Below are 14,056 nucleotides of genomic sequence, written 5' to 3'. Positions count from 1 at the left end.
TTATATTTCTTTAAATGTACCAATCTCAGTGGCATTCACCATTTTAAATATGAAAATTCTATAGTTGTGCACATGCATGGTGACGTAAGCATGCTCATACGTCATCATGTAAGTCTACCTCTACAGAAGATGCATCCGGGTGTAGTGGCCACATCATTGAGGCATTTTCTTCTTTTTCTTCATTTGATGATGCTCAACAGCTTTGCAACAGCAAATGCCTGGATATTAATCTGAGGTGGCATGGTGTGAAAAAGAATGATGGGCTGGAGTGCTACCTGATCATTCACCAGTTGCTAAACAAATTGGAAGCATTCCTCCCATGACCTTTTGTGTGTTTTGGGGGGTACAGATTTGTATTCTGAGCGTAGTAGGAAGAGGTGGATGGCTTTGTATGAGTCACTAAGAGATTCTAGTAGTGGCATGCAGTATTGTAACTCAGCCACGGCCCGTGGAGGGAGTTTCGGTGGGGTGGAGAGGCGGCGCGGGGGAGGGGCCGGTGGGGGGTGCTAAAAACTGGAGTATGGATAATTGAAGGTAAATAAACAATTTAATAAATAAAACGAATTTCGTAGCGCACCCTGCATCTCACCTCTAGTCAATCTCCACTGATTTTGTTGCTTATAGCCAGGCACTTTTAATGTACACTAAAAAGAAATCACACACATAACACAATGCTATATTGATTACATATTCAAAGTCCTTCTTTTACTTTCATTGCAGACATTTGGAAGATAATCAGATCAGTGTAATTGAACGTGGTGCGTTTCAGGACCTAAAGCAACTTGAGCGTCTGTAAGTATGACACATCTATACATTTTAACTGTTCACCTCTAAAAGAATTCAGCTTTTTTCTCTGCCTGTTCTGCAACTAAAACAATGCACAGAATTGACAGTCTGGCAAAGAACTGGGGCACATTTTGGCTATCATTCTGGGTAGGTTGGTTATTCCCCCATGTCATCGCAGACACTCAATCGAGCCCTGGACTTTTGTGTAGTCGCCGAATGCCTTCTGGATGTTGTAGTCTGCTTTTGCTTCCATTGAACTAATTGATTTGTAGGTGACAACATCACCCTAATTCTGGTAGCCTAGATAAAATATAGCTAGAATATATACATCTTAAACCAGTTTTCATGGTTTTGCTGTGAATGTGGCTGTTTTGGATCCAGATTATAAGTCACTGCAACTATTGAGCAGAAGGAAGGTTTCATTTTAAGCCTCATCCCATCGCACAACAGAAAACTCCAATCTGGGCTTGGTTTATTGCTATATTTAAAGAAAAACTGGAGCAGTGTTATTCTTTGATTGACCGACATTACTGAAAGCTGCTCGGCTTGAGACTGACTCAACTTCTCTCTGTCATGGAGCAGATTCTGTTTTTACAGCACTGGCTTCCAGACAAAAATGTACTCCCACAACATTTTAAAGGGGGAACACAAGCCAATTTTATTTTATAGTCGGAGCCTTTCGTTCCTTCTGACCGCTCCAAGGCTTACTTTTATTTTTTCAGTTCCCGAGGCGGGGTGCATATATTTTTTTTAAAGGTGCTGATCACAATTCTGGAGCTAGAGGCTGAAATTTCAATTCAGTTGATATTTTGAAGAATGGCGAGAAAGTGAAACCCCTCACCCCCTCACCCCACCATTGTGATGATGTCTAACGTGAGAGTACTTTGAAAGGTCAGGTGGCTTTAAATCCAACCTGAATGCATGGGTCTGACCCCAGAAACTCACACCTCTGAACAGGAAGCGCCAGCCCCTCTACAGGAAATTCTATCTTCTGTACAGGAAATGTTATCTAACAACAGCAGCTTAGGGTTCAGAAATCCCTGCACTGGCAACACTAGGGCATCCTTCTGTTCTACAATCTGACCATTTTTGATGCTATATCTGTTCTCTAAGAGCTGGCACTAGAAACAGAAAGGCACTGGAGAGGTCAGATGGGAAGTAATCACCTTCAAATGGGAAAAAACACAGAGATGACTGTAGCCATCTGTTTAAAGCAAATTAAACAGCCTGTCTATTTTTATTGAAAATAGTTTTCCACATTTTCTATTTGTCATTCATTATTTTCAGGAATTAACAGATTTTATTTCTATGAATTGAAGCATATTGTCTGAGTTTCAAGTTAATGATTAGGTAGAAATGTAACATATTATAACTCAAACATTACATTGACTTTTCATTGGCTTTCCTCTATAGCGTCTTAGTAAGTCTCTTACTAGACCAGATAACATAACGCCGGTTTTCATTTTATATCTGACTGGTATTGATTTGTTACATGGACAACAGTCCGTTGCTTACAGAGTACCTTAAAGTGGACAGGGGAGGATAGAGGGTTTAGTCTCAGAAAAGTAACAGAGAAGGTGGAGAACGGAGGGTGGTGGATGGTGAGGAGGGAAAGAGAAGAGAGATTTGAAAGTGAAAGGGTGAATAAGACAAAAGAGGAGAGAAGGAATGGAAGAGAAAGAGGCAGAGGGAGACATGCAGAGACAGAGAGTGTATGGAATAGAGTTGGAGAAAAAAATACAGAAAGCCTGATTGCAAGTGATCACAATTACAAGTGATGCAATGTGTATCACACCCAGCAATTACCAGGTGTGATCCGATCCCGCCCTTCATTAAATCACTACAAGTGAAACATGCCAGAATTTAAGAGGAAAAGTCCAATTATTTTGCTGTTTTAAGTACTAAAATATGCATGTTATTCCTCAAAAACTCTTAATATCACATAATTATATCATCTTATAAATTCCAAAAGCCTCATAGTCGGATTTTTATCAGATGCAATAATTATTTAATCCAACGGGGACTCCTCGTAATCAGGCTCAGTGATAGAGAAACTGTGAAAGATAGAAAGACCCCATGCAATAGAGAGGCATCGGAAAGGGTTCACTGCACCCACATAGAGAAGAGTCTGTTTCTTCTTGTCATTAAGCGGGGAACAGAAATTGTACCATCAAAAAGAATCTCCACTTTGTAAATAAATAAAACAAACAATAGTAAAACATACTCTTGTGAATTACCATAAATTGGAAAGAACAAATAAAATACAAAAGATACCGAATGTTAGCTTTTAAAAATAAACATCACATGGCCATTTGTGTATGTGCTGGAAAACCTGTTCAGTCTTTTTTTTTGGCCAGTCGTTTTGAGATTTGATCATTCACAATGAACAGGTTGCCAATAGGAAGGTCTTTCCCATTGGTTTATATCGAGAAAACTTGATGATCAAATTATGTATTATTATTATCTACTGAACAAAATGCCAAAATCTCAGTAGAGACACTTTTTAAGGGATTATTCAATAACACTATGCCCGCATCATGCACCCAAAGTGTTGGAAGACTTGTTTTAAATTTTCACTCTGTACTTGAGGTGCAGATGTGGACTGGGCATTACGAAACCTACAACATACTACATGCTAGCACCTATCCTGGGACCTTAGTGCCCTGACAACACCAGTGCAAATGTGTGCCAGAATTTCCAGACTAAATACATTCTCACTGACATTTGAGCTGGAAAGGGAAACATCTGCATTGAATAGCAGATGCAAAAGGTAATTTTACAATTGTTGGTTTATTCAAATGTGTATGCAAATATCAGTGCAAAGTTGCACCACTGAAATCTGTTGAATCCAAAAATGTCAATACAAAGCTACACTGGAAAAAGTGTAATTTCTATAATGCGACAACTGCTAGCAACGTCTTGCAACAGATGCCATTACCAATGTACACTGTAATCATTCAAAACCATCTGCTCAGAAGAAGAATAGAGAAACTATAGTGTGGGCCTTTTCACTTATTCCACAATGCAGAATGGGACATTGTTCCAGACCAGAAAGTTTCTGTTACTATACTACTTATATTTTTGCAATTTTTGCAGATTGCCTATATTTGAATAAATAACTGAAGAAAGAAATGGGCATGATTTTTAAAGCCATTGGCTTTGTCAATCCTTGTATATCCTGTACAGTGCAGTTGCCTTTATTTTGACCCAAAATGAATTTCCTGTAAAATATGGACTCATTTATTGTGACGCACCTTACGTTGTTTTGAAGGTAACAAGTGCATAAGGTGTGTTAAAATATAATAAATAGAAATATTTAAAATTTGTTAAGGGAAATTTTCATGTTCATTGAAAAACTAGTTACATTTGGGAATAATAAAAGAGTTCATTTTGGGCACGTTCTGCATAAGAACCAATAATGAAATCTACTAATCTGTCACCATGTCTAATCTCCAGCACTGTAGGCTGCTGAGAAACATCACATTTGACTGAAACATTGCAGTACCATTCGCTGCTCAGTCTCAGTGCATTTTCATTATCAGTCAAATCAGCACACTGGTACCTTGGCAACTCAATGCTACTGCCTGGGCATACATTCTCAATTAAGCCTGTTCAGCTAGCCACTTGGGGAACCTGGTTGCTTGTAAGTAGTTAACGAGACTTTCAATATTACAATATGTCACAACCACCAGAGACTCTGATATACTAAGCTCGTATTTATCTGCTACCAGTTTCCTGCAGTATCTTCACGGTTTGGTGGTTGATCTCATATTTTCCTGAAGCTCCTAGCCAGTCACCTACGAAAGCAAGAGTTAATTTCAAGCAAACCTAGAGGGATATAAGTCATTAAAAAAACACAAAATTCTGTGTCACAGCCCTGAAATAATAAAAGTAAAGAACGATGACAAAGTGGTGGAAGGCATGAGAAATCAACCCATATTACCTAAGGAAGGACACACAATACGACCACCAAAATAAGATGCACATTTAAAATTACTAGAGGGCAAAGATGAGCCCAGGGGTGACTTTCAAAGAACAGGTTTAACAAAAATAAAGATACCAGAAACCCTCAAGGTGACGGGTCACAACCCTTCTTAAGAGGGTTGGAGAAATGTCACTTTACTCAGCAAATAAACGAAACAGCCAAATAGCATCTTAATGTTCCATTCATTATCTCTGTTTTAACCTTAAATCATTCTTCTCTTTCCTGCCACTCTGTCAGCTGTTTCAATGCCTGGCAAATATGTGCAGTTCTGCATTCAATACATTAAAAAGTTCAACAAGTAAGTTAAGGCACACCGAAATATCCATGGCATGTTGTTTGTGGTGTGACGCAATTGGAGAGTGGGTGAGGAGTGATTTTCATCTTGTTTCCCACCAAAGAGTAATCTAGTTTGAATCGTGAGTCTTAGTTACTTTGTAGGCCTCGCCTACGGACAGTATTAGAGGTAATATGGAGTAATATGGATAATAACAATACATTGGGTCATCCCATTACTTATAATTGCTTGCCTTTCTTGGCAGTCTAGCTTCTTATTCAATGGCTGTGTTTGACCATAGGTTCTCTCCCTCCTCTTGACTGGATGCCTTGTGTACTGTTCACATTCAGAAAACTACAAGAGTGCTTGTGTTTTCTTTCCGTATGTCCCTCCTACTGGTGTAGTGATTAGCTCTTCACACCCATGATGTTATGTTATGTTATGTTATGTTATGTGGTTTTTATTAGGCGCGCAAATGCTCCAGCTAAGGAGCGTCTTGGCGCCAGACAAGGCAGCTACACAACACAACTAAATAAAACAGCACAGAACACACAAACTAAGGAAATAAAAATGTTTTTAAGGCGCGACGAAAAGAGAGCACATCGCTCATGGCGCGAATTGCCGGGGGCAAGGAGTTCCACAGAGCAGCGGCCCGCACTCGGAATGAGCGACCACCGGCCCTGCTTCGCTTAAAGCGCGGGACCACAGCCAAATCGAGATCTGACGATCTTAAGGGTCGTGCCGGAATGTAATTGGCCATGAGTGTCGTGAGGATCATTGCAGGGGACCCCTTCAAGATCTTATGGGCGACGCAGAGGACCTTAAACTGAATCCGCTGCGCCACAGGGAGCCAGTGCAATGCTCGAATGGTGCTGGAGGTGGGACAGAATCTAGGAAGACCCACCACCGCTCTCGCAGCAGCATTCTGGATCCGCTGCAGGCGCCCTATCTCAGCTACATTCAGTCCGGCCAACAAAGAGCTAGCATAATCCAATCTAGATATGACGGTAGCTTGGATCATGAGTTGCCGGGTGGGGGCATCAAAGAACTTTAGCACCGGACGGAGCCCACGCAAGATGCCGAAGCAGCAAGCAGCCGTGCGTTTAGTGTGGCATGCAAACGTAAGGGAAGGGTCCAACCAGACCCCGAGGTTTTTAAGCTCGGCGACTGGGATGGGAGCGGAACCCAACTCCTCCGGCCACCATCTCTCTCCCCACAGTTCCGGTCGCCTACCAAATACCATCACCTCGGTCTTACTAGCGTTTAGCTGGAGACAATTAAGCGTCATCCACCTAGCGACCGCCCTCAGTCCTTGTTGAAACCTAGGAGCGTCGACCTCCGCATCCCCGCTGATCGTGACCGCTAGCTGGGTGTCATCGGCATATGATACCATGGTCATACCCCATAGTTTGACAACCTCAGCTAGCGGCCTTACGTACAGGTTGAACAGCGTAGGACTCAGCGAGGAGCCTTGGGGGACGCCCAGGTTCAACGGGTGGAATTTAGACTGAAAGGGTGGGACGGTCACGCTAAAGGCCCGGTTTGATAAGAACGACCGGAACCAGTCGAGTGCTATGCCGGAAACACCAGCATCCTCTAAACGCTGCAGAAGGATAGGGTGCGAGACGGTGTCAAAGGCAGCGCTTAGATCTAATAGCACCAGCGCTGCCGTTTGTCCCGCGTCAAGCACGGAGCGGAGGTGCTCCACCATATACAGCAGAGCCGTCTCCGTGCTGTGACCTGCCCTAAACCCATTCTGCGTAGCGTCGAGTATGTCAGCTCGACAGAGATGTTCTGAGAGCGCGGCATTTACGTGTGCCTCCATCACCTTGGCCGGCCACGGCAAGAGTGAAATAGGCCGATAGCTCTCCGGCTTGCTTCCATCCAGGCTAGGTTTCTTCAGGATCGGTCGAACCATGGCTCGCTTCCACTTAAGTGGAACGACGCCAGAAGTCAAAGACGCATTGACCAAGGAACAAAGCGGAGAGATGTCATGTACCGCCAGGTCCTTGAACACTTCGGGGCAAAGTGGATCCTCAGGGGACCCAGATTTCACTTTGCAAGCCAAAGTGCCTAGGCTATCAGGATTTACCAAAGGTAAAGAACACAGCCCCTCAGATGGTGGAGGCTTAGATGATGTCATCACCGAGGGAACGACCACAGGGAAGCCCCGGTAAATAGCATTCACCTTTTCTAGAAAAAACTCTGCCAACTTTTCACAGTGCTCCAGAGAGCTCTGATGTGATGCTACAACCTTTTTGGCAGTGAGGTCTTTCATTACCTTAAAGATAGCCTTTGCTGGGTTCGAACTGTTCCTGAATTGTGTCGCATAAAAAGCGGCACGGGTTCTACACACCGCCCGATGGTACACCTTCACTGTAGCCTGATATACGACTTTCTTAGAGCTGGAGTAGGCTTTGCGCCAAGCCCGCTCTGCGCGCCTGCAAGACACCTTCAGGGCTCGCAGAGAGTCATCGTACCAAGGGCTGGCCTTACCTAAACCAGTTCTGCGGGTCACCAAGGGGATGAGGGTGTCCAAGGCCCTGGAGACCCAGTCGGTGAACCTGTCGTACATCTGATCCGGAGGACCTGAGACGTCAAGCGGGTCAGCTGATAAGAGATGGAAGAACTCATCTAGCTTAAGTTTGTTCCAGCGTCTTTTTGGAACAGAACACACCATTGGCTTAGATGGACTAGCCACGATAGGGCAGTGGAACTGTATCAAATAATGATCAGTCCACGCCAGAGGTGTGTAGCTGGTGACACATACTTCCGTCAGATTGGTAAAAAACGGGTCAAGGGTGTGACCCCCTGAATGTGTGGGCTGCGTCACCAACTGAGTAAGCTGTAACGCTTCAAGGTCGGCCAGGAAGCTGGCAACTGAGGGACTGCTGGAGTTGTTAAAGTGCAGATTTAGGTCTCCAATGATGGTGAAATTGGAGCACCCCGTAGCCAGATTGCTAACAGCCTCGGGTAACGCTGCTCTGAATGTTACTTCACTCCCTGGGGGCCGATAAACTACCAGTCCCGACAGGGTGAAGTTAGATGAGATGGCAACCTTAAACAGAGCGCTTTCGCACCCCGAGATCTTTTGCCCATGCCATGTGGTAGGGTAACAGGACTTGACAGCAAGAGCAATACCCCCGCCTCTTGAGGTCCTGTTCAAGGTGAATACCGAGTATTCCGGCGGGAAGGCCAGATTGACAATGGCCGTATCAGCATCTTGCAGCCAGGTCTCTGTTACACAAAATAGGTCAGGCAACTCCCTGCCTAGCAGATCATTGATGTCGAGATGGTGCTTGACAAGCGACCTAGCATTAAGATTCCAGATGCTAATACCATGTCTTGTGCACCTGTGTTGATCTCCCACCCCTGCTCATCCTGTTTGTTTTTTTGTTACCCCCAAGTCCCTTTCTTACTGGTCCATTCTTTACTTGTTGCTGTAGCACAGCGGCATTTCCTTGTTTCCCCCACATTACCTTTCCTCTGTTGCTTGCCACCCCACCCTTCTGAATTTTTTCAATTTTATCTATTTTGTAAGCTGTTTAGGAGGGACCAGCAACTGCAATTTGGAAGGGTGCTGCTTCTTTATGTCAACACACTTGTGTACACCTTTTGTTTATTTAGATGTTAATTTATCTCTCTATGGGCGTCCCATCTTGGAATGGTACATTTGAAAAATGGCTGCAGCATCATGACATATGCATGCACTTGTTTGGTGACACCTGCTTGTGTATACATCATCATGCTGTGGTTACAGTAGTGTAATAAAGCATACCTGCACAAGTATGATAATGCAAGCATGCGCTTATATAATCATACTTGCTTTTTTTACCAATGCTGTTCAACGGCGGTGGCCTGGAATTCCCTTCCAATGGCACTCCGCCTGTCCCCTGAGCTCATGACCTTCCGTCGAAAGCTAAAAACATGGCTTTTTGTAAATTAACCTGGGGATCTAGTTTTGGGAAGTTAGCAAAATAGCGCCAGGACACCTTAAGGTAACAGCGCGCTTAATAAGTGTCAAAAATAAATAAATAAATAAATAAACATTGCCAATAATTATTTTTGCTTCCATTTTGCTGATGATGACCAACATCAGCAAAAGTAGTTGGCAAAACCAAAAGTCTAGGCCTATTGACTTTGCTAATGCTTGTTCTTTTTGTGTGATTTCAACATTATTGGGAACTGTTATAAGGTAGTTTATTGAGGCCAGTGCAAGGATTTTGTCCGGTCAGGGAAAAATACAATTTTTGCTAATTACTGGCTCCTCCCCACACCCCATGGGCAAGCCCGCTATTGTGAACACTCGACATACGTTAACAAATGAAAATGGAAGAAGAAGTTTGTCGGTTGTGCTCCAAAGACTTAGCCAATATGCAAGGTTTTAATTTGAAAACGCATGTTAATGCACGCATTCACAAAAGTTGCTTGTATGTGTTGCATGAAAAAATGCTCTTTTGTAGATTAAAGCCAGCACTATGGACTTCGCCATTGATGTGTAAAAGCAACAGCAAATGATTGTTTTCCGTACAGAATGCATATAGTCGATAAAGAATTGATTGTGACAATTCAATGATTCAACATACTTTTCAGATCTAAAATGTTCGCTCATGTATTCCGACGGAAGGACTTCCTAGAAGATGCAATGACACGTCAGACAGCCAGTAGCATGAGATGAAGCAGAACAATTCCTCTAGAAGGAGCAATAACTCATTCTATGTGTATTTTAAAGAACTGGTAACAATAGCCCTGCAAGACAGATGGTCTCTCAAACCAGACCTAAAAAGCAAAATCTGTGTGGCGCAGTGGCCCCCGCTGTTAGCTGCATCGTTGGCAGCAGCCTATATTGAAAAGCTGGTGTGAATGAGCGTTAAGATCGTTATAATGGATATATTATGTATCCTGTGTATGGCAGAAGTGCAGCACAGTACTTGAATGTACACAGAGAAGCTGTGATACAGCTGCATAGCTCTGAAGACGCTCAAATAAACAGTTTGGTGTAAACTTTAGATGATTTACAAGCTTGTGCACATAAACAGGCCCCACACAAACAGGAGCAAACAGTACTATCAAGTGAAAGATTCCTGAATGCCTACGCCCCATTCCTCCCTATAAACTCCTGCCCGTGACCACCCTTGGCACCCAGGCCTCAGCATTCCTTTCATATTACCTGGCATACCTGGCCTTCCTGGCAATCCCACCGTGACGCGAGGCGCAGCTTTGGAATTTCACGCGTCCGCGCGCCACCCTCTGCTAACCGTCTTCGGATGATGACGAGCGAGACCGCAAACCAATCCCCCTTCACTCCAGACTTCAGGTGAAACCACCAATGGCAATCACTTGTCAAACGCTCCGCCCTTCCGGCTCTCCGACCACCCTCACACTGTGCATCACACACTCCGGGGATGACTAACAAAAGCACGCATTGCTCTTGCTCACTTCACGTTTTTCAAATGCATTCTTCATAAGCTGTCGGTCAAATTTGAACAAAATACTCAGAAGGTATGCCGCAGAAGGTATGCAGCATCCTGTTTTTTTTATCGGCTAATTAGGGTTCCTGTACTAAATTGGATGAGAATCCTCGAATTCGAAAGATGAGTAATGTAACGAGAGCCAGGTGTGCACTTGGGAAATAACTCCAGGTCATCTGTCCCTCTCCATTCTTCCACATCAATGTCATTTTTGAAGATATCAGGGTTGCAAATTCCCTCAGCGTCATCTGTAAGCATCTTTCTTTGCAATAACTCGTTTGCAAATGTCACATGAGCAGGGTTTCCCGTGGAAGTATGGCAACATTTTATTTTCTTTGGGTGTCAGCAGGGTCCATAACAAAAGACCCACTTTGTAGCCTTGGAAGGTGGCAGATGGTCTTAATATTTCACTTTCAGTGTCTAGTTTAGACCTCGAACACAAATTGTCTGATTGTAAATCTGTCTCTTTATTTAGTATGGTGCATGGTACATGGCATCAAACACTGGACATAGGCAGAAAGATGTACTCAGAGCCCATTTTTGCAAAGGATTTTATAAGATGTATGGGACATTTCCATAATATCCTAGCTTAATCATGTATTGCATTAATTCTGTGAATATCATCTTCTCCAATTGCAGTGAAAACCATTTAACCCCTTCGATGCGGATGACAAAGCCAGCTCGTCATGGGCGTTACCTGCGCTGCGCGCATGACGAGCTGGCTTTGTCACGTAACCCGCAATTTTCACATTTCAGCGCGCAGCGGGAAAACCCGCTAGCGCGCATGCGGTTAATCAATAATTTAGACAAAGTGATCACAAATTAAACTAGAACTCGAACAATATACCTATTTCAGTAGTCTGGCAATGGTGGCAGGCTGGAGCAAAAGATTATCAAAAAATGAGTGGCCTAACATATTTTTATACTTTTCTTTGGGACTTTCTTTTTAGAATCTTTTGTGAGCACTTGAGATGAGCAAAGTAATATTGGCTGGTCACCATGGAGCCTAACCAAACACGATTATAGTCGTTTTGAAATACTGGCTTAGAGCTGAAATGTTCTACCTCCTGTTGGTTTTCTTTTTTTGCTGCCAACCCTAAGCTTAAGAATGGAGGGACTTCCTTACAAGGGCAAACATGAGACGATGCTCCGGTTAGTCAATGCGTTTCTGAGCCACTGGCTTCAGGTGCAGCTCAAGAAAAACTACAGATATGCCAAAGAGGAGGTATTGGTAATGTAAGTGTGGTGTGGGGGTACCAAATGGCAAGAGAAAAAGAAAACACACTTTCAGCCAGAAAAATACCACCAAAAGTATTTCTCCTGGTACCCAGAATACCTACAGTTAGAGTTCTGGAGTCCTACTTGTGTGTCTAGAGGTAGGGGCTTGAAACAAAGAGCACATGCATGCCCAGTGCCCTCAGTTTCCAACGAATGAACCAATCTTAATCTCTAGCTCCACAGATATCGAAATATTTGTGCAGGCGCTAAAGCTAAGTGACATACAAAAGGAAGAGAACAAAAAAAAAACATTAAAAGGAGGCGGAGGCAATGCCCCAAGACTAAAAAGACTCTCTTCCCAAAGTTTTAATAATTAGCTCTACGCCTACCACATAGTCGGGACCTACCTGTGTATGAACGTGAGCATGTCCAGTGCAGCGACTGCATGACAATCCTAGTCCTTGAAACCTCTGTTGCTTCACATGCTTTTGTAAGCTAGTGACGTTTTCACAGACCCCCCTTTTACATATGCAGATTTATGTCATTATGTCAGTCCAGCTATGGTACTTTCGGTCTTCTGTTTCTCATGTTCTCCTTCGTTTTCTATGCTTTTTCCTTTTTCGCGTGACTCTCTCCACCCTAGATACTCTTGATGAATGTCGAGAACAGGCCCGTCCGTGTCGGGTAGCATCTTGGAAGTAAAACATATAATACTTGAGAGTAGCATGATAGCATAATACAATATCTTTATAAGGCCATAACATCCTTATGTCAGAGCCTCATACATCATAAGCTCACAGCTCAAAAGTAAAAACTATCTCCAATGATAAGATTGCGACATTCCCCTACGCATTATAACCCAATAATGGAAGGACATATCATCGCAAACTATAAAATACTATTGTATCCTAACACATTAACCTAATAAATTATAAATCCTTTGTTATTGTAATATAGAAAAAACAAAACGTAACATACTATCCTAACTGATGAGATCATTAAAACATAACTAACAATATTGACTAAAATAAAAACAACCTTACTAATAACATAATTCAATAACTTCATAACATTCTAACACAACACGTCAACTTCGTAACAACGTCAGAGCTTCTTTGTATTTTACCGTGCCATCACAACATTTTAACATCACATCCAGACATGACGTAACATGCTAACGCGGCCAAACCTAATGCCACGTCATAATCGTATCTCATTGCCACACAAAACTATAACATTATTAAAAACGCATTAACATCATAAAACCCCATGCCATATAACTTCACAAGGGCATTCTCCTCTGAATGCTCAAGAAATGACCTTTTCTCTTTAGAAGCCCCTCTTTAATTTAGCTTAAAGCTGTTATTCATTGGAAGGCATAGCAACTAAGAGGTTCTAATGACTCTGCAAACACGGCTCCGGAGATGGGGTGTCTCTGCAAACACCCAGCCGGAGCTTGGCTGCCTCTTCAAACAGCCCCCTGTAGCCGCTGTTTGCCTGGGAGCTGCCTCGGACCCGGCTTATGTGCACACTGCTGCTCTGTTTCCTCTGCCTTGTTCTCGGGCCTTTGAGATAGGCGGGCCTTCGGTGTGCTCGCGCTGCCCCGGTTCCATCTCAAAGACTTGCTAATGCTGGACACATTGCTCGGATTCCAGTAGGCAGAACATGCACCAGGGGTCTCTGGGCAGCTGTGTACAGTCTACTACCCCCCTTACACACAGAGGGTACGCTCAGGGGGGCATTGTCGTTTGCATGTTTCTAAGCGGATTGGGCTTCCTATGCAGGAAGCTTTTCACAAGCAGCGTGCTCTTTAATCTTCTAATGTTTGCAATTAAAAATGGATGACTTTTTTTGTTTTTTAAAAAAATGCACATGTCGAGAATTTTTGCTGCCTAGGACATGCATGAGTGAACAAAGAGCCCGGTATTTGAGTGGGATATTAGCATTCCCAGAATGTGTTCTCAGACCCAGATTGTTCATTCAAATGTTATCATGCCTTTGAGAGCTATATCCCATCTGTAAACACTCAGCATGCCTCAGAACATCAATTCAGAACTTTATCAATGGCCCAAATCTCATTTACGCCCTTGGCACTGGGTCAGATGTACATGCTTGGATACACAGAAAGTGGTTGACAATTGTTTGTTGACTCCTTGAGAATCATGTCTGGTTATGCGAACCATCCCATGTACTAATAAGTCAGTTGGAAAATACTGAGTAGGAACGGGTGGCATAATCACCTCTCTGACGAATATTAATTGGGATGGTTGCAACTTGTGTCTCACTCTGATTGGCTGGAAAGACATTAGCGGTGTCTTTCTT

General features: G+C 43.2%; 1 protein-coding gene across 2 annotated transcripts in view; it reads left to right on the top strand.

Annotated features, from left to right (window-relative positions):
* SLIT3 (slit guidance ligand 3) overlaps positions 1 to 14,056 on the top strand; it is a 967,014-nt gene that overhangs the window by 80,450 nt on the left and 872,508 nt on the right. For both annotated transcript variants that reach the window (XM_086931418.1, XM_086931419.1), the window contains exon 3: positions 721 to 792. In XM_086931418.1, the coding sequence (XP_086787544.1) occupies positions 721 to 792 (72 nt within the window). The remainder of the gene's footprint in view (positions 1 to 720; positions 793 to 14,056) is intronic.

Source organism: Lissotriton vulgaris, chromosome 7 (assembly GCF_964263255.1).
Source record: "Lissotriton vulgaris chromosome 7, aLisVul1.2, whole genome shotgun sequence".
Classification (NCBI taxonomy): Eukaryota; Metazoa; Chordata; class Amphibia; order Caudata; family Salamandridae; genus Lissotriton; species Lissotriton vulgaris.
The sequence above is the reverse complement of the archived record's forward strand: the minus strand, read 5'-3'. Positions and strand labels throughout refer to the sequence as shown.